Raw genomic sequence first — 25,418 nt, 5'->3', positions numbered from 1 at the left:
ATGGTGGCTGGGGCTGCCATGGTGGCTGGGGCTGCCATGGTGGCTGAGGCTGCCATGGTGGCTGAGGCTGCCATGGTGGCTGAGGCTGCCATGGTGGCTGAGGCTGCCATGGTGGCTGGGGCTGCCATGGTGGCTGGGGCTGCCATGGTGGCTGAGGCTGCCATGGTGGCTGGGGCTGCCATGGTGGCTGGGGCTGCCATGGTGGCTGAGGCTGCCATGGTAGCTGGGGCTGCCATGGTGGCTGGGGCTGCCATGGTGGCTGGGGCTGCCATGGTGGCGGAGGCTGCCATGTGACAGGTCACTTGGCCATTGAGACTATTCTGATTATCACAACATCACGACTGATGAAATCAGCTTTTGCAAATTTCTGATTAGACATGATGTTTTGCTGTGAATATGATCATATTTTACCTGTGTCTTCATTAGATCAATCGTTGCAACACGTCAAACACCTGAGTGCTTGTGGCAAGGCAGCGACTGTCAGATGTGCCAGCATCTGCCAAAGCACAGGTTTGTCACCTTGTCGTACAGAATTGTCACCTTGTCCTCCAGGATTGTCACCTTGTCCACGTTTGGATAAGTTTAGATTCAGGATAGACGTGGGTAAATACGGACCACAGTTGTGTATTCACTGAACAAACTTCAGAGTGATTTAAGTAGACGTGGGTCCGATGGGTTGTTTCAAGCGTAGCTTAGACATATATATGAATGAGTTTGGGTGGATATAAACAGAAGCTGCCTCGTGTGGGCCAATGGACCGTCACAGTTTGGTATATTATGATCATGTAACAACCACTTCAAGTGAGCTAAGAGAGAGAGAGAGAGAGAGAGAGAGAGAGAGAGAGAGAGAGAGAGAGAGAGAGAGAGAGAGAGAGAGAGAGAGAGAGAGAGAGAGAGAGAGAGAGAGAGGCAGGCCTCACATGACCATGTGATTGGGATGCATAACGCTAAGCATCACATGGTGTAGTGTCCCCCCAAAGGGTCGTCGGCCAGCGTGCTACTCCCCCTTGTTGCTACCCCCCTATCAGCACCGCTGCTGGCCCCTCAGGGCATTGTTACTGGCTCTCAGGGCACCGCTACTGGCCCTCGGGGCATCGCTACTGGCCCTCAGGGCACCGCTACTGGCCCTCAGGGCACCGCTATTGGCCCTCGGGGCACCGCTACTGGCACTCGGGGCATCGCTACTGGCCCTCGGGGCACCGCTACTGGCCCTCGGGGCACCACTACTGGCCCTCGGGGCACCGCTACTGGCCCTCGGGGCACCGCTACTGGCCCTCGGGGCACCACTACTGGCCCTCGGGGCACCGCTACTGGCCCTCGGGGCACCGCTACTGGCCCTCGGGGCACCGCTACTGGCCCTCGGGGCACCGCTACTGGCCCTCGGGGGCACCACTACTGGCCCTCGGGGTACCGCTACTGGCACTCGGGGGCACCGCTACTGGCCCTCGGGGCAGTGCCAAGAGCCCCACCGCCCACTAGACTGCAAGCGATAGTTCGATGTTTGGAGGACGGACAGTGCTGGGAATCGTCGCCATCTTCTTCTGTTATCATTCTGGAAACATAATGTAACGGGAGATTATCACGAGATGGTGATGGTGGTGATTGTAATAGTGGCGATAATGGTCGTGGTAAGAGTGGCGATGAGTGTAATGATGGTGATGGTGGAGGGAAGGATGTTGTGCCGATGGTGACAGCGCCGGCAGATAGGGATTGTGCTAGTTAAAATTCTCTTTGGTGCTGATGGTACAGTCACCCTCGGGTCCAGCTCGTCACAATCACCGATTGGCTGTTTAGGTTCAATAATCGGTGGAGACCGGTGGAGATCTGGGCTGAGAGTGGTCTGAAATCTTGGGATCTGGGCTGAGGTTGGTCTGAAATCTTGGCATCTCGGCTGAGGCTGGTGTGAAACTTTGTGATCTGGGCTGAGGTTGGTCTGAATCCTTGTGAACCAGGCGGATGTTGGCCTAAAACCTTGTTATCATCTGAGGATGGTCTGAAACCTTGTTATGCTGCTGAGGATGGTCTGAAACCTCGTGGTCCGGTCTAAGGTTCGCTCTTACTGTAAGGAGTCTGTAATGTCTATAATTTAAGGAGCAAAATAAAGTAAACAAATCCCTCTTTTTATACAATTTAAATAAGAAAATAACATAATATTATAACATTTGTTACTAAATTTTAATGGTGACCACATGTTGGCAGTCAACATAGCCACAGTACCGTACTCTGCAGATTAACTGGCAAACTCCATAAACTCTCTCTTATTCATTATCTTACATTTTATTCGCTTTTATCTGTATCTAGGAATGAATTTGGTGAAATTATAATGCAAGAAATCTGGTTGAAAAGGTAATGCAAGTAAAAAGAAGGTTGCATCGCTCACTTGGAATTATCGTACGTCTCTGACAACACGTGTCTGGCGAGCGTGGCCCTGACCGCTGTCGTACTCTTTAACAGGACATTGTTGTGCCTGCTTGAGTGGTCTGCTGCGGGCTGAGATAATATTATGGTACACTTTCAGCTTGGCTCTCAGCTTCTTGGAAAGACTGTGTGTGTCTCTCTTGTTGTAAAGTGTCACGCTCGTTGACCCATGTACACGCGCACGAACGCACATCCCTGCATACACCCCAGTCACCCCCAGTCACCTCACTTCAACGGTTGTGATTGGCTATTCTCACCAAGCCACTGACAGCTCCCCACGCTATGCTACTTACCCACCCACAAACACTTCTGGCTTTCACAATCAGCTCGGATGTCTTACGAATACAATTGTGTTGTTTGCCATCAAGAGAGAGAGAGAGAGAGATTGGTGTGTGGATGGTTTAGTGAAGAAACACGTGGCTGTTCGACAACAAATGTACTGACATAAGAAGGTCCTCTGACGACAGTTGAGGACAGTGAAGGAATACTCATTTTGAGCCACAGAGACCTGTCCTTCTTTTGCTTTATTGGAAAGTCGAGGCGATATTTATAGAGCGAAGAGAAAAGATTACATTATTGTCATTCTTGGGCACAAATGACCTCGTTGTTAGTGCGTCAGAGGAATTCAGTATTAGTCAGGGTGGTGGAGCGAGAATGGTGTGACTGGTAATTCGGTTATTGCTTATTCTACTTGATGTTACACGATGGTTTTAAGGCGCTAAAGCTGAAAAGATTTTTGCCTTAGTGAGCAGAAATCGACGCTAACTCTACAGTGCTCGTGATAGCAAAAACGGGGGTATACGATCATTGAAACTTGGGGTGAATGCCATTGGCTGTGCTTGTGAGGGGCTGAACTTCAGCTCTTGAGGCCTGCCTTTCAGCTTTCAGTCGACTAGTGCATAAGTTCGATTCCTTCTTTAGGTTGTGAAGGCAGGCCATTGTTGGTCACTGGATGTTTGAGCACGGGAGGACGCTGGAACACTCGTGTGACTGAAGGTGTGGTATTGCAGGTATTAGGAATGTGATCTCAGTCAAGTTTAGTACCGTTGCATGCCATTTGTGCAACCGTACGGACTCTTGGATAAGAGTCCGTACGAATGGTCTGCAGAAGTAGACAGTTGGCGGTACCATTACTACAGCTGTACCCGTGGCTACTCACAGCCTCCTTCACATGCCAGAAAATAGTGATTGTGGCGTTTAAAAGTTAAGAATATAATTGTTGTTTTATGTTATGAATGTGTTCTTTCATCATTTTTTTTTTTTGGGGGGGGGGAAGGGTGGACAGTTGCGTGAAGGGGGTGAACAAGTAATTAACTAGTACTGAGTTACCAAGGTGGTGCCGAGTGAAGGGTGTGGGAGTACTCCACTGGAGTACTCAGTCCACTGGCGCCCCAGCGGAGGGTGTCAGGGCCCACCTGAGGCAAGATTACCACCGTCTCCCCTGACCTGAATCATTAATGAATACCCTTTTCTACGCTCAGTGTACGCTTATTATCTCAACAACCTTTCTCTAGCACCAAGACAACCCCCCTCTTTACCAACTCGTGGTGAATAGCAAGTTTTTCCCCCCGGCGTCAGCAGTTAAGCGGTTAAGTACACCAACTAGCGTAAAGGGATATTTTTCAGCTCATTGCTATTGGAGGATCGGTCGCTTGTGGGCGTGGTGGGCGCGGGATGGCGTTGTCATGGGCGCCACGGTGTTATGGAGGAGGGCGGGGCCAGCGTAATGCGCACTCACACACGCTCATCAGGCGAGGGACGCCTCGCCAGCCTCACCTGACTCCGGGATGAGCGTTTCACTTCCTCTCCTGACTCCCAGCATCCCTCCTCGTGTCCACGTGATGGCGCCCTTGCGCCTCGTGGTCACCTTCTGCCTCCACTCCTCCTGACCCCACTCCTCCTACCTTCACTCCTGCCTCCACTACTCCTGACCCCACTCCTCCTGACCCCACTCCTCCTATCTTCACTCCTGCCTCCACTCCTCCTGACCCCACTCCTCCTACCTTCACTCCTGCCTCCACTCCTCCTGACCCCACTCCTCCTACCTTCACTCCTGCCTCCACTCCTCCTACCTGGTCAGTGTGTTCCATGCTCAAAGGTTCGAGTTCTCTTCCTGTCTGTCTCTGCCACTGCACTCCCTTCCTCCTGCACCTCCAGGGGGCCAGATTCACGAAGCAGTTACGCAGGCACTTACGAACCTGTCCATCTTTTCTCAATCTTTGGCGGCTTTGTTTACAATAATTAAACAGTTAATGAGCTCCGAAGCGCCAGGAGGCTGTTTATAACAATAACAACAGTTGATTTGGAAGTTTTCATGATTGTAAACTGTTTAATAAATGTAACCAAAGCTGTCAAAGATTGAGGAAAGATGTACACGTTCGTAAGTACTGGTGAAACTGTTTCGTGAATCTGGCCCCAGGTCTCTACGCTGATGCTGGTTCCTACCGCTTCTCTCGCCTCCTCTTTCATCCACTCTCTCTCTCCACCCTGACAATCCATCAAGGCAGAGTGCGTCCCTTTTTTTCGGAGGGAAAATGGGGGGAGGGTGTCTGTATAGGAGTCCCTCCACTGGGCGCAGTGGAGGGTCCGTCCACTAGAAGGTTCACGACACTATCAGTCATGGTTAGCAGGGCCCTGGTGGTTGGGGCCCCTGCTTCCCTACACCCACCCTTCGCCAGCCCTCAGTGTTGTCTGCTGACTTCTGGTAGTATAGGCTTATTACAACTTTCCCTTCCAATAGTTCATGGGAAGCCTTTGTCTCTGTCTGTCTGTCTGTCTGTCTGTCTGTCTGTCTGTCTGTCTGTCTGTCTGTCTGTCTGTCTGTCTGTCTGTCTCTCTGTCTCTCTGTCTCTCTGTCTCTCTCTCTCTCTCTCTCTCTCTCTCTCTCTCTCTCTCTCTCTCTCTCTCTCTCTCTCTCTCTCTCTCTCTCTCTCTCTCTCTCTCTCTCTCTCTCTCTCTCTCTCGCGCGCGCGCAAGTGTTATATTTTTCTATATACTAACGTGAACCTATACCACGTTAAAGTGTGAATGCGTATGAGCAGTTTGACAGTTGCTGTGCTTAGCTCTAACATAAGGAGAGATGGACAAGACTAATTAATTGTACCCGGATACGCGCGTCAGGTAAAGCTTGCGTACTCGTGGAATGATGTAATGTTATGTAGGAACGCAGACGCAAAGATTTACCAGCAAGGTGGTGAAACCTGTGAGATTTCCTATGTTGAAATACGCTGAAATAAGTAATTGGGAAATACAAATTGCATTTCTATATGGACCTCCCAAACGCAATTAGGGGGAAACGATAATATTATGCATGAGGAGCCAATATTACTTACAGACTCCGACGCTAAAGTAATGGTCGATGACAGTAATTACTGTGGCGAGGCGCTCGGTCAGAAGGTGGAGAAGCAAGACCTTGTGACATGTTCGAAGATCGCAATTTGCTCGGATTATAACGACCCTCTAACGGAAGAGCAAACATGTACTGGACGTGGTTGTTAGCGTGAACTGATACACTCGGACGGGGCTGGTGAAACACGAGGTAGTATTATCAGCTCGTCCTCATAAACAAAGGCCAAAGTCCATTCCATGCACCCGCCAAACCCGCTGTTTATGAATGAAAAGCGGTTTACACACGACTCACAATTGATGACGTTCGAACACTTCCGGAACAAGTGCTTCGTTCTGTTCGAACCACAATTCTATAACTGCTTCACCCAGTCGGCCGAGTAAGTGTTGTTTAAGATTGTATCGGCCGGCTCCCTGCCGGCCGACCGGCAGGGAGCCGGTCGGCCGAGCGGACAGCACGCTGGGCTTGTGATCCTGTGGTCCTGGGTTCGATCCCAGGCGCCGGCGAGAAACAATGGGCAGAGTTTCTTTCACCCTATGCCCCTGTTACCTAGCAGTAAAATAGGTACCTGGGTGTTAGTCAGCTGTCACGGGCTGCTTCCTGGGGGTGGAGGCCTGGTCGAGGACCGGGCCGCGGGGACACTAAAAAGCCCCGAAATCATCTCAAGATAACCTTAAGATAACCCACGTTATGAAAATACAAACAATCACCAATAGAACCTAAATACCTACTCTAACCTAACCACTGCCTATATATGCACAATATGCTAATATAACAATATAAATTTATATTGGAGAAAATTCCTGTTTTGGATGAACAGTATGTTAAATTGATGAATGCGTGTTTGGGGTCGACCGCTGGATGGAAAGGACTTGCTCTGAGGACGGGTTGAATATTGACCTTAGCATTGTTCAGTTCACTGTGAACAAGAACAGAACTGTTCCAGCCAGAACAAGATAATGGACATATCAGACTATAGATGAACAGAGAGATACGTCCAGGCATTACCAATGTAAATTGATACAATTTGAGGAAAAAAAATATGGAATACATTCAGGAATATAATTCTCTCTCTCTCTCTCTCTCTCTCTCTCTCTCTCTCTCTCTCTCTCTCTCTCTCTCTCTCTCTCTCTCTCTCTCTCTCTCTCTCTCTCTCTCTCTCTCTCTCTCTCTCTCTCTCTCTCTCACTGTACAAGATTACAAGATTACAATCTTGTTGAGTACAAGATTAAGCGCCTTCTGACTTGTTTCAAGCTTAGAGCTTTCCCTTCCCATGATAAGCCTAACGCTACTAGTTTTCCCTGGAACATAACCCGAAAATATACAAGACAGGCAAAAAAAGGAAGAAAACCTCAAAGACAACGTAGGGTAGGGTAGGGTAGGGTAGGGTGTAGGGTAGCTGATCCCACCAATTGGTATTTGAAGCCCTTATGACCTTCAAGACCATTCATGCACAAAATGTGGGCATTCCGAGGCCTGAGAGAGGGGGCCGGGGTTGGTGAGATGTAATCTCTATTCAAGAGTATAGGATAACAAGGCCGCTTAATTCTCTCTATCCCCCCTCACAGTTACAGTCCCCCTCCTATGCCAGGTAAGTTCACTACGGGCTATACCATAGCCCGTGCTACTTGGAACATTTTGATCCGAGGAGCTGAATCTTAAACAACACTATTCTCTCTCTCTCTCTCTCTCTCTCTCTCTCTCTCTCTCTCTCTCTCTCTCTCTCTCTCTCTCTCTCTCTCTCTCTCTCTCTCTCTCTCTCTCTCTCTCTCTCTCTGACACTCTCCTATAATGAGCCTAATATATAATATTTGGTCTAATATATAATAATGTATCCTAATATATATATTAGCCTCATATAATGAGCCTATTATATGCATCAATAGAATAAACTTTATTCATTAACAACATTAGGCAACAATCATATAAGGAACAGGATGAGCCTGAAGCCAACGGTGTGGCAGAACCTTCATGTGATCAGTTAACCTGATCTCCCGTGTATCAACCTGTTGAGCGAACAAGTTCCAGATGCGAATCATCCTAGTAATGAATGATCGCTGATGGAGTGATGTGCTTGAGAAAGGCAGTTCCAGCATGAGGCTGTTAATGGTCAAAAGCTAGTGCTACGGGTGCCAACTACTGGTTGTCAACGGAGTTGGGCCAAGTGCGGAACTTTAAGAATGTTGGCCTGGTACATAACAGTAAGTCCACCAACGTCACGACAGTGTTGCAGGCTTTGATGTTCAGACCGTTCTCATCAGACGTGGTCAACACAACACACCAAGGAAGGCCATGTGTGTGTGTGTGTGTGTGTGTGTGTGTGTGTGTGTGTGTGTGTGTGTGTGTGTGTGTGTGATGAGTTTTAATATCATCATGTTTGCTACGTGTTTTATAAATAAGTTATTGTTTTTGCTTCCAAATACTAAGTGTTTGTATCTTCCACCAGACGAACTTCAGCCAGGCAGCAGCGAGCAAGAAGGCGACGAGTGTGAGGAGGACGATGGCGAGGGCGGGGAGCGCACGCCCCCGCACGACGCCGCCAGCCCCCACGCTCGCTACCCATACCCCAGGCCCCCGCCTCCCCCATACCCACCCCATTTCCAGCGCCGGGGGGCACCCCATCAGGGCTACTACTACAGAAACTTCGACAAGAGGTTCGATAAGAACTTCGACAGGCGTGGCGGCTTCGACAGGTTCGCCAATGAGAATCTGAGGAACTTCGAAAACAGAGGCCCTTACAGCAAGCCTCCGTTCTTCGAAAGGCCGTACTACTACGACAACAAGTTCTACGGCCGCCCGCCCTATTGCCCCGACCGTAACTTCAAGTTTGGCTTCGTCGAACGAGGTCGACGTCCCTTCAGGCCATATGGGCGGCACGGATTCTTCCACAGGGGATTCCCTGGACACTTCCCCGGCGGGGTTCACCCAAAGGACTTCAATGGGTTCGGGGGCCCGGAAGAGGAAGAAGAGGAGGATTGGGAGGAGCTTCCAACGGACGAGCTCGGGGTTGAGGCCGGAGACAGACCTTCCCAACCTGTTCACACCGTCATGATTAACAACGGTGAGTTTCTCCAGCCACATCACTAATGATTTGTATACATCTCTAACAAATAAACGAATAAATCATCTAAATCTATATTGCTTTTGCTGCAAACTTGACAAATTTGACACATGTGTTTAGTAATTTAACGAATTTGTTCAAGAATTTGACACATCTGTTAAGTGTTAATATTACGTGTGGTTGTGTACCAATATTTTGTTTACCAACAAAGTACACCATTAACAACGTGTTGTTTATCAATAGTAGAATCCATCACGAGCCACGTGTTGTTTGTTTACCCCTCCAGAGGAGTACACGAAGATACAGACGCCGCGACAGGAGGTGATCTTCAAGAAGAGTTCGCTGGACCGCAAGCAGGACTCCCTCGACCAGGCCTCTCTCACTGGCTCCATGACCTCCGGCAGCGGCTCCTGCAGTACAGGCGACGGAGGCCCGGGCAGCCCCGGTGGCAGTGGCGACCAGGTGGGTCTTACAGGGACCTACTGTAAGGAAATAGTTTAGCTTCTTTCCTGGGGAGTCTCAGAACTGGAGTTGTTGTTGTTAATGAAGGTAACCGGCTGGATGCTGGCCCTCGTAACCGGCTGGATGCTGGCCCTCGTAACCGGCTGGATGCTGGCCCTCGTAACCGGCTGGATGCTGGACCTCGTAACCGGCTGGATGCTGGCCCTCGTAACCGGCTGGATGCTGGCCCTCGTAAGCGGCTGGATGCTGGACCTCGTAACCGGCTGGATGCTGGACCTCGTAACCGGCTGGATGCTGGCCCTCGTAACCGGCTGGATGCTGGCCCTCGTAAGCGGCTGGATGCTGGACCTCGTAACCGGCTGGATGCTGGACCTCGTAACCGGCTGGATGCTGGACCTCGTAACCGGCTGGATGCTGGCCCTCGTAACCGGCTGGATGCTGGCCCTCGTAACCGGCTGGATGCTGGCCCTCGTAACCGGCTGGATGCTGGCCATCAAGCTCGTGTTCAAACCATACATTCAGACCGTAATAACCGACTCAGGTGACTGCGAAAGACTTGGTGTGTTTCAACTCTTTACAGAAACTACATTAATACATAAGTGTAGCTTTTTTATCCGGTGTCATTATGTCTGTGTTAAGACACACCAACACAATAATAATAATAATAATAATAATAATAATAATAATAATAATAATAATAATAACAATAATAATAATGATGATGTTAGGATGCCAAACATAACTACTTATTGACGACCCTGTGTCCCGTCCACAGCTGGCCGGGGACCAGGTGTCTCTCTCAGGGTCCATGGAGGACAATTCCTTGTCCGTGGGGGGCGACGACCCCTCTGATGGCCCCCACCACGACGCCGTCTTCGAAGGTACGTGAATTAATGGCCTTGACCTCACCCTGCACGCCACCACCTTGACCTCACCTTCGCCGTCTCCTTACAGCACCGTCTCCGGTCTTATCGTCTACAAACTTTCCTCTTCTCTTTTATTTTTCCTCTGTTTGTATATAATGTAAATATTGATTATCGTTTTTTTTTACAGTTTTGTAGTGTTGTCCGTGTCCGTTAATTGCTTGCCGTGTCCTGTTTCCTTGTCCACCACTCCCGTGTCACGGGTTCAAGGAGGGTGAAGGGGGCGGGGGTGCGTGCCTGTCCCACCGTGTCCCAGATGCTCCAGTTGCTTACACTCTTGAGGGATAATTACCGACAGTCTAGTGCCGCTCTCGTCCAGTCAGTGCCAGGGAGGGCGGCGTGGGTGCCATGTTTATACTGCTGGGTGCCTGTCGCCCATGGGGCAGTGACACACAGGCTAAGAACTGGGGTTTTACATCACCACCTGGCGCTTAAGGAGAGGGAGAAGGAGGAGAAGGAGGAGGAAGAGGAGGAGGAGGAGGAGGAGGAGGAGGAGGAGGAGAAGGAGGAGGAGGAGGAGAAGGAGGAGGAGGAGGAAGAGAAGGAGGAGAAGAAGGAGGAGGAGGATGAGAAGGAGGAGAAAGAGAAGGAGGAGAAGGAGGAAGAGAAGGAGGAGAAGGAGGAGAAGGAGGAGGAGGAGGATGAGAAGGAGGAGAAGGAGGAGAAAGAGAAGGAGGAGAAGGAGGAAGAGAAGGAGGAGAAGGAGGAGAAGAAGGAGGAGGAGGATGAGAAGGAGGAGAAGGAGGAGAAAGAGAAGGAGGAGAAGGAGGAAGAGAAGGAGGAGAAGGAGGAGGAGGAGGAGGAAGAGAAGGAGAAGGCAAAGTAGCAATCAGGAGAAAGGATGCTTTAGATATAGCTACTCAGAACAAAATATTCATGTAGCACGGGCTATAGTGATCCCGTAAGGAGAAAGGACTTAACCATTGCTATATAGCATTTGGAAGGGGTCAGGATGAGGAATTGGAATAGGACAGGAGGGAGGGGGGAGGAAGGAATAGTGCCCAACTACTTGCACAGTCGGGGATTGAACGCCGACCTGCAGGAAGTGAGATCGTCGCTCTAACGTCCAGCCCATGTGAAAGGGCTGAAACAAAAACAAAAGAAATAATTGGAAAAAGTAAAAAATTATGAATTACTGTACAAATGTGAATGTTTTAAAGACGACTCAAAGAAATATATATATGAAAATATATTTATATGCAAATAAATAACCCATTATTTTGAAACCACGATGAAATGTAGACTGTATCTCGATCCCAACCTGGGTCCTCTTCAGCGGTGAGCGAGAATAACTGTTGTTGTTGTTATAGATTCAGCTACTCGGAATAAGTTCCAAGTAGCACGGGCTATGGTGAGCCCGTAACTTACCTGGCACAGGAGCGGGGCAAGTAGCACGGGCTATGGTGAGCCCGTAGTGGACTTACCTGGCACAGGAGCGGGGCAAGTAGCACGGGCTATGGTGAGCCTGTAGTGGACTTACCTGGCACAGGAGAGGGGCTTGATGATGCGAGAATAAGAGAGAGAGAGAGAGAGAAGATTAAGCCACCCAAAAGGTGGCACGGGCATGAATAGCCCGTAAGTGGTGGCCCTTTTGAGCCATTTCCAGTATCAATAGATGATACTGGAGATCTGTGGAGGTGCGACTGCACCCTGCGTGACGGGAGATGTCTCCCGGACCAAGTGGTGACCAGATGATGATGCGAGAATAACGGCTGTGGCTGCTTTTATGGCGTCAAGTCAGGTGTCCCGAGGAGAGATGTCAGGATTTTATTGTTTAGATCACTTTAAATTTTATTATGACCAAACAGCCAGGGGTCTAAACACCCGCATCATCGAACACAAGAGGTCTGTAAGATATGGCTAAGAAAGCTCAGTTATATATAAACATGTGAGACCGAATTGTCACAAAATTGTAATGGATAATATAATCACAAATATATATGGGATAATTCCTATATAATTTAGCCACAATACTGTGGCTTCAAAAGAAAAATAATAGAATCTACTTTTATAAACAATAATCCAAATTTTAATATCTCCTAATTTATATTAGGGGCCCCCCCTCCTCCGAGGGGGGGGCCTCGTAGCCTGGTGGATAGCGCGCAGGACTCGTAATTCTGTGGCGCGGGTTCGATTCCCGCACGAGGCAGAAACAAATGGGCAAAGTTTCTTTCACCCTATGCCCCTGTTACCTAGCAGTAAATAGGTACCTGGGTGTTAGTCAGCTGTCACGGGCTGCTTCCTGGGGGTGGAGGCCTGGTCAAGGACCGGGCCGCGGGGACACTAAAGCCCCGAAATCAACTCAAGATATCCTCCTCAGGGCAGAGGTTAGCAGATTTGGTGTGCGATTATGTGCAGTTATTTCAGGGGAGCGAGACATTGTCTGTGACTGTCAACCGCAGAAAATCACAGAAGACGCAGATAAGAATATGAAAATAAAAATAGAGCTGAAAATACAAATAGAGCTCTCGTAAATACCATCCAAAATGTGGCGGAAATGTCCCCCCTAGATTGTTGACCAGACCACACACTAGGAGGTGAAGGGACGACGACGTTTCGGTCCGTCCTGGACCATTCTCAAGTCGATTGTGAGAATGATCAATCGACTTGAGAATGGTCCAGGACGGACCGAAACGTCGTCGTCCCTTCACCTTATAGTGTGTGGTCTGGTCAACTTACTTTAGCCACGTTATTGTGACTCATCGTCCTCTACATTGAGAGCAAAGCTGGTATAGTAGCTGGACGTTTTAATCATTGACAAATTGACTGGGAATCAGTGGATCTGAGGGGAGAAAAGTGACATGAAGAGCGAAGCTTGTAGAAGTAACACAGAGGAACTTCCTAATGCAACACGTTCAATCAGGAACTTGGTACATAAAATGCTTTCTCAAGTATTGTATACATACTGAGATACATTCTTGAGTATGCTGGCCTGGCATGGAACCCTCCCTGAAGAAACAGGAAACTAAACTAGACGAGGACCAGAGATATGCAGCAACGCTCGTTTCTGAGCTAAAGGGACTGAGCTATGAGGAAAGACTGAGGCAACTGGACCTCACCACACTGGAGGGAAGACGGAGTAGGGTAGACATGATAACGACGTACAAGGTTCTAGAGGGGGAAATTCACCAAGTAGATAGAGAAGCAGTGCCCAAAGTGAGGTACAGTCGAACCAGACGACGTATATGGAAACTGGAGACAATTAAGCGAGTCAGAGATGATAGAAGAAACAGTTTTAATTTTAAGAGTCGTAAACAAACAGGAAGGACAATATAAGGAAGTGGTCGAGACCAGTTTGTTACACGGTTTTTAGTGTAACTATAATAATAAACAGTGAAAAGAGGCATATACATTGCAGTGAACACTCCTGTGCCGGGTAAGTTGCGGGCTCACCATAGCCCGTGCTACTTGGAACTTGTTCCGAGTAGTTGAATCTATAACAACAACTGCAGTAAACAACTGATGGCTGAAATGCCGCCGGCCTTGTGATTAAACCCCCCCAGGGACGACCCTTGGCTTATATACCCTTAGTCACAGGCTAGCCAACCCTTGGCTAGTCCCTCCCCCCCCCTCCCCCCGTCCCTCCCTCTTGCTTATTCTCTGGAGGTGGCTATTTTTAATGGCGGGAAGTTTATGGCGTTGTGACACTAGACGGTCTATGCCTGTAGGAGGGGGGGGGGGGCTGTGGGCATGGGTCCCAGGGGGGAGGGGGGGAGGCGGTCTCAGGGATGGGGTGTAGGCTGAGGGGGGAAGGGGGAGGGGGGGGGGAAGGTTGAGGACGAAAACAAAAGTTGAAGCTACTTCGAGCGAAAGGTTCTTGGGTACGGTGATGGGTGAGGTTCTTTAAGATAGGAGTGTTAGGTGAGGTTCTTGGTGGGTACAGGTGTTGGGTACGGGTGTTAGGTACGGGTGTTGGGTACGGGTGTTGGGTAATGTTCTTGGGTACGGGTGTTGGGTACGGGTGTTAGGTACGGGTGTTGGGTACGGGTGTTGGGTAATGTTCTTGGGTACGGGTGTTAGCTTTCAGGCATAATTCCACGGGCGTAGCTTCGCCCCCACTGGCCGATCGACCGAGAACGGAACGATTTGCCCGGACCTGCTGTTCCTCTCGTCCTCAGCAAGACTGCTGTGGCAGCGACACAGTTTAACAGTAGGGTAAAACTAACCTGTCTCACGACGGTCTGTCTAACTCCTCCACAACGACGTCTTTTAAAAAAAATCTGTTGGGGGGGGGGGTCCCTTGATTGTTTCAAACGTGGGTTGGAAATGTATATGAGTGGGATTGGGTGGTTATAAATAGGAGCAGCTGCCTCGTATGGGTCAATAGGCCCTCTGCAGCTACCTTTATTATTATGTTCTTATGTTGGGTAAGGTTCTTAGATATGGGTGTTAGGTAAGGTTCTTGGGTACGGGTGATGGGTAAGGTTCTTGGGTACGGGTGATGGGTAAGGTTCTTGGGTACGGGTGATGGGTAAGGTTCTTGGGTACGGGTGATGGGTAAGGTTCTTGGGTACGGGTGATGGGTAAGGTTCTTGGGTACGGGTGATGGGTAAGGTTCTTGGGTACGGGTGATGGGTAAGGTTCTTGGGTACGGGTGATGGGTAAGGTTCTTGGGTACGGGTGATGGGTAAGGTTCTTGGGTACGGGTGATGGGTAAGGTTCTTGGGTACGGGTGATGGGTAAGGTTCTTCGGTACGAATGCTTTCCTATCGGGGACTACGGGGGCGTGAGCTCTAGCTCCTCACCCCCAACCGTTTAGCCATGGCCCGCTAATTACCTCTCTAAAAAATGAACATTTTTACCATATTTTTGTCTTAAAAGTTGTGGATGGAATAGGCTTCAACAACGTCTTCCTCCACTGCCTTCCACCTGCCGACCTCCAGCACAGGGCACGAGATCCTTCTCACATCTATTTCACACAATTGCCTGTCCATCTTCCACATCTGTACCCCTGTCTTACCTCTGTTTTTTTTATTTAAATGGGCTTTCTCTGTCCACTTTGTCCATTTCCCTCGAGATCTTAAGATCTTGTATGTAGTTATCATATCCCCTTCAATTTCCTCGCTTCTCTAAGGTTGTGAGAGTGAGTTTTTTCACCCTGTTCTTGTTTATACCTTACACCTGAGGCCTCTCAATTCTAGTTGCAAGCCCCTGAACTGTATCAAGTTTCTGCTTTATGCCTCACAAAGTGTGGGGTTCCATACTGGTGCTGCGTGCTCAAATGATGGTCTCACAAAGGCAGTTATCTTGAGATGATTTCGGGGCTTTTTAGTGTCCCCGCGGCCCGGTCCTCGACCAGGCCTCCACCCCCAGGAAGCAGCCCGTGACAGCTGACTAACACCCAGGTTCCTATTTTACTGCTAGGCAACAGGGGCATAGGGTGAATAGAAACTCTGCCCATTGTTTCTCGCCGGCGCCTGGGATTGAACCCAGGACCACAGGATCACAAGTCCAGCGTGCTGTCCGCTCGGCCGACCGGCTCCCCCAGTGTGTGTATGGACTTGACAAATTTCCTGGTTTACATTCTTAGATGACGTTCTTATCTTCGTTAACTTCCTAGATGCTGCTGATGCCTTCCAGTTGACGTGAGCGGGGGATGTGTATGTACTTTTACCTCAATAAACATTTTGAATTTGAATTTTGAAAGTGAACAGTAACGGCTCACCAAAATATCTTCGGGTTTCTCGGACTCGGCAGGTTAGAGGGGTTGCTTGGGTGTGTTCGTTTCCGGTTAGTTTAGAAGGCTGGATTTGGCACGTTGAGGCAGCTCAAGAGAACGAGCTGAAATGAGGTATAGCTGTTGCGAGGAGTGAGGGGTTGGGGGGGGGTTGTTATGAGGCTGTGAGATATGTGGTATCATGAGGGACTCACAGTGAGAGAGAGTGAAGAGGAGGTGGTGGTTGAGAGAGGGAAGAGGGACGGGGGGGGGGGGAACCAAATGAGATCTGAGGTCTGGAGGTCCCAAGAGGGAGAAGATGAAAGTCTTGACTCGAAGGGAGACTTAATTAGATTATGAGGAGGACGAGGTTGGCGAGGGCGAGGTAGAGTAGGAGAACGTCTGCACTTGCACACCTCGGGTGAATGAGGTGGACGGCCCGAGGTGTTGGGGTGAGGAATAGTGTCCACAATGATGAAATGTGGTGGTGATGGTGGTGGAAATGTGGTGGTGATGGTGGTGGAAATGTGGTGGTGATGGTGGTGGAAATGTGGTGGTGATGGTGGTGGAAATGTGGTGGAAATGTGGTGGTGATGGTGGTGGAAATGTGGTGGTGATGGTGGTGGAAATGTGGTGGTGATGGTGGTGGAAACGTGGTGGTGATGGTGGTGTCAGGTCATGGCAGAGGAAATATTTGGCGGGAAAATCTTGATTGAAACAAAAATAAATAAAGGTGTGCGGAAAATAATGGAAGACAGGGATGCGCAAACTCTTAGAAGAAAGAGGCAAATACTTGTGAACGAAAAAGAATGGGACGAAGATAACGAGAGAGAGAGAGAGGGGGGGGGGGTCAAGATTACTTAAAAAACAAAACGGAAAATTATATATTTTTTATAAAGATCTTTGAATGGCTTGCGAGAAGAATTTTTTTTCACAATTGTTTAATGTAACGCAATTAGGAGAAAGCGCTAAGCCAGTATGAGTATAGCATATGTAAGGCATGCAAAGACAAGGAGCTGGGATGTGTGGACAAGGAGCTGGGATATGAGGACAAGGAGCTGGGATATGAGGACAAGGAGCTGGGATATGAGGACAAGGAGCTGGGATATGAGGACAAGGAGCTGGGATATGTGAACAAGGAGCTGGGATATGTGGACAAGAAGCTAGGAGATGAGGACAAGGAGCTGGGATATGAGGACAAAGAGCTGGGATATGTGGACAAGGAGCTGGGATATGTGGACAAGGAGCTGGGATATGTGGACAAGGAGCTGGGATATGAGGACAAGGAGCTGGGATATGTGAACAAGGAGCTGGGATATGAGGACAAGGAGCTGGGATATGAGGACAAGAAGCTGGGATATGTGGACAAGGATCTGGGATATGTGGACAAGAAGCTGGGGTATGTGGACAAGGAGCTGGGATATGTGGACAAGAAGTTGGGATATGTGAACAAGGATCTGGGATATGTGGACAAGAAGCTGGGGTATGTGGACAAGGAGCTGGGATATGTGGACAAGAAGCTGGGATATGTGAACAAGGAGCTGGGATATGTGGACAAGGAGCTGGGATATGTGGACAAGGAGCTGGGATATGTGGACAAGGAGCTGGGATATGTGGACAAGGAGCTGGGATATGAGGACAAGAAGCTGGGATATGTGGACAAGGATCTGGGATATGTGGACAAGAAGCTGGGGTATGTGGACAAGGAGCTGGGATATGTGGACAAGAAGCTGGGATATGTGAACAAGGAGCTGGGATATGTGGACAAGGAGCTGGGATATGTGGACAAGGAGCTGGGATATGTGGACAAGGAGCTGGGATATGTGGACAAGGAGCTGGGATATGTGGACAAGGAGCTGGGATATGTGGACAAGGAGCTGGGATATGTGGACAAGGAGCTGGGATATGTGGACAAGAAGCTGGGATATGTGGACAAGGAACTGGGATATAGAGACAAGGAGCTGGGATATAGAGACAAGGAGCTGGGATATGTGGACAAGGAGCTGGGATATGGAGACAAGAAGCTGGGATATGTGGACAAGAAACTGGGATATGAAGACAAGGAGCTGGGATATGTGGACAAGGAGCTAGGAGATGAGGACAAGGAGCTGGGGTATATAGATAAGCAGCTGGACGATAAGGAAGTAATGAATGAATGATGCCCAACCACATTGATTGCTATGATTGTAACAATTTTATAATCAATTTCTTTCACAGAGACATTACTGTATCGTCAACTAGTGATTCGTATTTTTAATGCCAAACACGGTAACTTTAATTCAGAGAGAGTGAGTGAATGAGTGAGTGAGTGAGTGAGTGAGCCTTCTTGATGGTGGCGTCTCCTCCACTGGTTGGGGTATTAGTGAAAGATTAGGGGCATCGCCTCACACCTGATGCATCTGTTCCCCTGGCAGTAAATAGGTACTTGGCTGTTAGTTAACCGCTGGGGGTAGTTTTCTGAGGAATGGACAAAATACTGTTCATATTCGAGAAAACTTAAACATTTTCCCCCACAAATAACTGGAAACTTGGAAAAGAAGGTGAGGGAGGGCGGCCTGGGGCGTGAGTTGGTTACTCTGGCCTGATCCTGCCTCGCCTTGATCCTGCCTCGTCCTGATCCTGCCTCGCTTTGATCCTGCCTCGCCTTGATCCTGCCTCGTCCTGATCCTGCCTCGTCCTGATCCTGCCTCGCCCTGATCCTGCCTCGCCTTGATCCTGCCTCGCCCTGATCCTGCCTCGCCCAGATCCTGCCTCGCCCTGATCCTGCCTCGCCTTGATCCTGCCTCGTCCTGATCCTGCCTCGCCCTGATCCTGCCTCGCCTTGATCCTGCCTCGCCCTGATCCTGCCTCGCCCAGATCCTGCCTCGCCCTGATCCTGCCTCGCCCTTATCCTGCCTCCCCCAGCGTCTGCCGGGGCTGGAATTGAAGATCTAAACCTTTTGGGTATAGCGCTATGATTCCCATACTGACAGGAGTAGATGCATAAACATCTACTCTACATCTAGAGAACTGAGCTTCCTTAAACCTAAACTAAATAAAAATGGCGTTTAAACCTTATTCATTCTGCATTTGCGAGGAGATATTTGCTTATTGTCTCAATTATAGATTTTTTTTGTTTATTTCTTGGTAAAGGTGACGTGATACACGTCCATCATGGCCGCCTTCACTAAACGTGTTCTGACACGTATTTGACGAGGGGCGGCCCGCGTGATCTGCTACAGTACTAGGTGGTTAATCCGGCCTTACCTTTACCTGTGTTTGGTGTCATGTGGGACGTTTGTGTAACCTGGGGTCATCTGACGCCTCGGTGTGTGTGTGTGTGGGTGTGAGTGTGTGTGTGGGTGTGGGTGTGTGTGTATGTGTGTGTATGTGTGTGTGTGTGTGTGTGTGTGTGTGTGTGTGTGTGTGTGTGTGTGTGTGTGTGTGTGTGTGTGTGTGTAATTAGACATATTTGCGTTCCAAAGCTGTATTCAGCTTTCAGAAGCATAGGTGGCAGGGTGAAGCGGTGAGAGCGTGTCTGTGTGTGTACATGGATGGATAACAATCAACAAGAATAACCGAAGATATTACGACACAACGTCAAGGGACTGTCAACATCCTGACAGCGGGGGAACTTGTCATCGTGGGACACGTGAACTGTAGAGGGGAATATGAGAGCTTCAGCTGAAGACAGCCAGAAGAAAACATCGCGAGAGAGAAAGAGAGAGAAGAGAGAGAGAGAGAGAGAGAGAGAGAGAGAGAGAGAGAGAGAGAGAGAGAGAGAGAGAGAGAGAGAGAGAGAGAGAGAGAGAGAGAGAGAGAGAAAGAAGGCTTTCTGGGAGGCAGGGGAAATAATACGAGGTAATATTTGACGAGGGTCGAGAGGTGGCGCAGGTGGGCTCTCAGCCTTGATGGCGGGCGGAGGGTTGAAGAGGAGGGCGGCGGTGTCGGACCACCGCGTCTCCGAGGAGAGGCGAGTGGGGTCCTTGCTTTACGGCGCTCAGGAGACGCAATGGGAAACGATAGTAGCAGAAATGGAAATATAAATTCACCTGCGGGGGATATTTCGGGAGGGTGGGGTAGTGGTCAATGTTGGGTAACACCGGAACGGGAGAGGCGGGAAAATTTAACCCATGAAGGTTGTGGGCGAGGAGGTTGGCGCCCATATTACACTCCTGACTGTAACAACGACGCCACCATATGCGTCTTTGTTCCATTAGCTTATGGCTGCCTTTATCCTCAACCTCCCCGTCTCCTCTCCCCTCATGTCCCAGTACAGGCATTATATGACTTAGGCATTTCCAGTTATGTTCGTTAATACAGTATTTAAAACACCAAGCAGAATGTTATTGTGTGCCGCCGCTGTCGTGTGGATCATTGTCTGCTGGAGTACAGCAGACGCCGACCGTGTGTTTACCAGTATCGTGTGTCCAGGCCACATAAACAATTTGATTTGACCTCTCCCCTCCCTCGCTCCCTCCCAACAGTGTGTGAGAGAGAGAGAGAGAGAGAGAGAGAGAGAGAGAGAGAGAGAGAGAGAGAGAGAGAGAGAGAGAGAGAGAGAGAGGTGCATGGGCGTTGGCAACAATGGTGACTAAACACTTCTGGGTAATTTTATTTATCCAGAAAATTGAGGTCAAAATTCGCGCACAGAGCTTGCGAACTCTAATGTGTTTAGGAAGGCTAAGTTCAAACATGTTGTAATTTGTGTTTTATGATATGTGAGTCGTTACTGTGGCCGCTGGCGTCTGTGCCAGTGTTGGAGGGGGGGGGGGGGGGAAGGGCATACCTCGAGATGTCACCATACCTCCCTGACATACCCTCAGTATGGAGCCTCGCTGGTATGCTTGCCTGTCGGAGACGAGTGGTCCATGCCCCCGTTAAGTATATCATCGTCCTCTAAGACGCACTTTCTTTCCTCTCCGACAGACCCCAATGACATGTTCGTGAGCGAGGGCGGCGGGCCGCCCCTGGCCGGCGTGGTGATGCAGCAGGCCTACCCTGGGGGCCCCATGTTCACCATCCCCGTGCACTGGACGCCCTTCATCGACCCTGCCCTCATTCCGGGGGAGACAGCCCTCACTCCGCTCGACCCCGCCTTCACCCACGTCATCGACCCCAAGTCTCTGCCAATCGACCCACTACACATTCTGCCCGTCCAGCACGACGCCACAGGCTGCCCCGTCCAGGTCCAGGTGAGCTAGATGCGTACACTGGTGTACACATCCTCTGGTGTACACCAGTACTGGTGGGAGGCGTCTTGGAGGGAGAGGAGGGTAGGATTCCCTCTTACCGATGCAGTGAGTCAGGGCGAATATGTTAGCTGCTTCAACACCCTCTGCCCACAGGTGCGGGAGAGAGAGCGATCTCACGCCCCTCTTGCATATTCTGGACAGGGTAGGAGCCCCTATAATACCCACCATGCATCTAGAGTGATCACGGCTCCTTCCTTCGACCTTGCCCCTCCCCCCCCCCCCCCCTCTCTCTCTCTCTCTCTCTCTCTCTCTCTCTCTCTCTCTCTCTCTCTCTCTCTCTCTCTCTCTCTCTCTCTCTCTCTCTCCTCCCTCTCTCTCTCTCTCTCTCCTCTCTCTCTCTCTCTCTCTCTCTCTCTCTCTCTCTCTCTCTCTCTCTCTCTCTCTCTCTCTCTCTCTCTCTCTCTCTCTCTCTCTCTCTCGTCGCGTCCTATCTCCTCCCTTCTTATCTCATCTCTCACCTCTCCATTACCTCGTGGCCATGCTCCTGACCCAGCCGTCCTCCTCCTCTGTGGGGTAGTTTTAGTATCACACAGCTGCCTCCTGACACAAACCATGTAACTCTTTTCATAGTCTACGGTAGCTGCATAAATGGCCACGGACTGTATTTTAATTTAAAGAAAATAGCTTTTGACCCAACCGTCCTGTCTGTGGGCCATGGCCCACCGGTTAACACAACACTGAATGTGTATTTGCTAAGTTTTTAATCATATTAGAACAAAATGAAGGCCAACCATTTAATTAAGGGGTGCCTCTTTTGTCATTCAGGTGAAGGTGGATTCGAACGGCGTGCCCATCCAGATCGAGCCGAGCGCCTTCACCGTGTCGCTGAGTTCCCTTCAGCATGGCCAGCCGGAGCCCAGGAGCCACACCGACCCCGAGCCTCACCCGGGACACACGCACGGCCACCTTAAAACGAAACGGCAAAAGAGTAAGAAAGAAAAGTCAGTGAATGGGGACCCCCAGGAAAGGTGCAAAAAGGGGAGAGTTGGACAACAGAGTGAAGGGGAAACGATAGAGAACAGTGGAGAGGTCGAGGATCAACAGGACAAAGGTGTGATGCAAGTGGAGGAAGGTAAGGAAGACGGGGAGGTTGATCAGGCATGTTACCCAGCCTCGTCAGTGTGCGAAGAGGTTGCGGCAGACGGACCCAGAGTGCGCGGGAAAGGCGCGCCAGGACAGCTAGCGGGACCCCCCGACCAGCCACATACTGAAGCGCGGGAGACGGTCTTGGGAAGCCCGCGCGGGGACAGGGTTGGAGAGCTGACGGGTGTGTTGCGGACACACCACCAGGAGATGAAGCCCGTGGACGAGGACGAGGAGGAGGAAGAAGAGGACGAAGAGGAGGAGGAGGAAGACATGCTAACTAAGGAGTCTGAAGAAGGATCCGATTCCAGTGACTCACAGGTATTTTGGTTCTGATATTAATATTTTTATTTATATCCAAGAACGAAATTAAATTGTGTGTGTATATATATATATATATATATATATATATATATATATATATATATATATATATATATATATATATATAATAAAATGCATACGTGTGGCAGTAGAAAATATTCATACAATTTCAGAGAGAAGCTCAAATAATACATCAAAATATAATCCCTGGCTCGACTTGTATTTCAGTATATTATTGTGCGGTATATGTGAGCTCGTATGTATTTTAATCGTGTATTTTATTAATCACCCATTAGAGTCATTAATCGCCATCATTAATCACATTACAAATACAGTTGCATGAATGTATGGCTCAGTTACACATATTTCAGGTGCAAAAATATCGAGAATATTTACACAGTTAAAAGTAATTGTTTTCAAATCTGTATGTCTTTGGCTGCCAGTAGTAAGCATTGGAACTAATCTTAACTAGTTTCTTAATTCTTCAACCGTTCTCTCAGCCTCCCTCTCGCATACTTATCTCAGCATCCTCACTCTATGCTTCTCTCTCCCATCCTTATCTTAGCATCCTTTCACCCATGCTTTTCTCAGCCTCCCTCTCCCATGCTTCTCTCCCTTGCCCTCTCAATATCTATTCATGTTTCTCTTGCTGTCCCCTTCCTTTTTCTTCTTGAAGCACGCTGTTTTCTTACCCCTGTTCCTCTCTACTTATCCCCCTTTCCCATTTCTGTCTCGTATCCATTATACAACCCGTTTCTGATTTCTGCCGTCTCCCTCACCTCCCCATCCAATCGCCCCGCCCTCCCTTCTGTCACCTCACAGCCCTCACCCTATCTCCCAGGACCATGAGGCCTCTCCCTAGTGTGACGCCTGAGATATATATACGGATGCTGAAGGGTCTCCCAGACCTGTTCGCCTCTTGGCTTTTAAATTGTTCTGAGGGTGAGGGAGAAGGGAGAGAAGAGTGGAAGAGCCGTGGAACGAAGTGGGGGAAGGGGAGGAAGGATGATAACTGGGGAAGAGAAAGGGGGCAAGGAAATTGAATAGAAGGACTAAGACGAGATGAAGAGGGAAAGGAGAGGGAAGCAAGACGGAATTAGGAGGAATGGCAGAGGGGAGGAGAGGGTGGGAGGAAGGGAGGGAGAGAGAGAGAGAGAGAGAGAGAGAGAGAGAGAGAGAGAGAGAGAGAGAGAGAGAGAGAGAGAGGCGATGGGATGAATATGCAAAGTGGAAATAAGATAGCAAGGTAACGTCTAAATTAAGTGAATATAGAATAAAAGGAGCACTGGTAAGCCTCCTCAAGCACACACACACACACACACACACACACGTCCGTGTCACCCACAGACGTGGCCGTGGACAAAGAGCACATGTCAGCATTTACATGGCCACGGAGTCGGCCAAAACCACACATTATCACTCTCTCCTCGGGAGGGGGGGGGGGGGTCGACCTGCTTGTAATAAACAAACAAGATTATGAATTTAGCCAACAACTATCCCTCCCTCCTCTCTCTCCCCCTCCCTCTCCCCCTCCCTCTCCCCCTCCCCTCCCTTCATCCTTCCCTAACCCCCCCTCCCACTTTCCCCTCCTCCTCCGTGACCCAACACCAGGTTCAGGTCGTAATGAGTTTGTACCCTGTCTTCTCAGCTTCCATTTTCCCTATTTTTTTCCCCTAGTTTTTTCTCCCCGAGTTATTTTTTTCTCCTGTCTGGGGTGATATGGTGATGGTATTTAATTATGCATCTGTCGGTTTTCTGTCTGTGTCACCCCGACTGACAGGCGTACGGACAGGCAAAAACATGGTTCAGTGGCGGCCCAAGCACCGCCCTCGCCTGGCTCCTCTGCCAGATTACTGTGTCGCCTCTGACCTTCACAGAAACATACAATTGCCGCGTGTAAATAAAACCAGGTGTCCGTGATAAAGGTGTCACCTGGTGATGGCAGAGAGTGACGGTACTGGCGTGAGCGGCGCTCATGCCCACCACGAGTGGGCATGAGCGAGGAGTGATGGAGCGAGGGGAGGCCACTGAGCAGGGAGGGACAGAGGTCATAGGGAAGAAATAGGAATCAATGTAGCTACCCCGAGTGTGCTTCCCTATTGGCGTGTTTACGGAAGACGGTTCAACTCCTGGACCCTGCCTCATTGTGGCAGTTTAACTCTCGTGCATCTCCCGTTACTCCCGTGGCGAGTGTGGCACTCTTTGTGCGTGCTCCGACGCAGTGTACGAAGGTAATATTAAACTAGCCAGACACACAGATGTGAGAACAATGACTAAGGCAGCGTGGGAGGAGGGAAGGGTGGATGGGCGGGGACTGAAGCAACTTAGAGGACGAAGAAAGGGGGGGAATAAGACTTTTTATTACCATATTTAGGTACATGTGCATTTATGCAGCTGTCCTAGACTGTGTAAAGGGGGTACATAGTGTGTCACGAGTGTACATAGTGTGTCAAGAGTGTACATAGTGTGTCACGAGTGTACATAGTGTGTCACGAGTGTACATAGTGTGTCAAGAGTGTACATAGTGTGTCACGAGTGTACATAGTGTGTCAAGAGTGTACATAGTGTGTCACTAGTGTACATAGTGTGTCACGAGTGTACATAGTGTGTCAAGAGTGTACATAGTGTGTCACTAGTGTACATCGTGTGTCACGAGTGTAAGTGTGTCACGAGTGTACATAGTGTGTCACGAGTGTACATAGTGTGTCAAGAGTGTACATAGTGTGTCACGAGTGTACATAGTGTGTCACTAGTGTACATAGTGTGTCACGAGTGTACATAGTGTGTCAAGAGTGTACATAGTGTGTCACTAGTGTACATAGTGTGTCACGAGTGTAAGTGTGTCACGAGTGTACATAGTGTGTCACGAGTGTACATAGTGTGTCACGAGTGTACATAGTGTGTCAAGAGT

The 25,418-nt window shown here is 49.5% G+C and overlaps 1 protein-coding gene across 2 annotated transcripts in view; it reads left to right on the top strand.

Annotated features, from left to right (window-relative positions):
* LOC123774794 (serine-rich adhesin for platelets) overlaps positions 1–25,418 on the top strand; it is a 226,400-nt gene that overhangs the window by 170,154 nt on the left and 30,828 nt on the right. For both annotated transcript variants that reach the window (XM_045769406.2, XM_069310765.1), the window contains exons 2-6: positions 8,211–8,825; positions 9,112–9,287; positions 10,063–10,168; positions 20,775–21,040; positions 21,866–22,504. In XM_045769406.2, the coding sequence (XP_045625362.1) occupies positions 8,211–8,825; positions 9,112–9,287; positions 10,063–10,168; positions 20,775–21,040; positions 21,866–22,504 (1,802 nt within the window). The remainder of the gene's footprint in view (positions 1–8,210; positions 8,826–9,111; positions 9,288–10,062; positions 10,169–20,774; positions 21,041–21,865; positions 22,505–25,418) is intronic.

Source organism: Procambarus clarkii, chromosome 68, assembly GCF_040958095.1.
Source record: "Procambarus clarkii isolate CNS0578487 chromosome 68, FALCON_Pclarkii_2.0, whole genome shotgun sequence".
NCBI lineage: Eukaryota > Metazoa > Arthropoda > Malacostraca > Decapoda > Cambaridae > Procambarus > Procambarus clarkii.
Note: the sequence above shows the minus strand (reverse complement) of the source record. Positions and strands in the feature narration are given on the sequence as shown.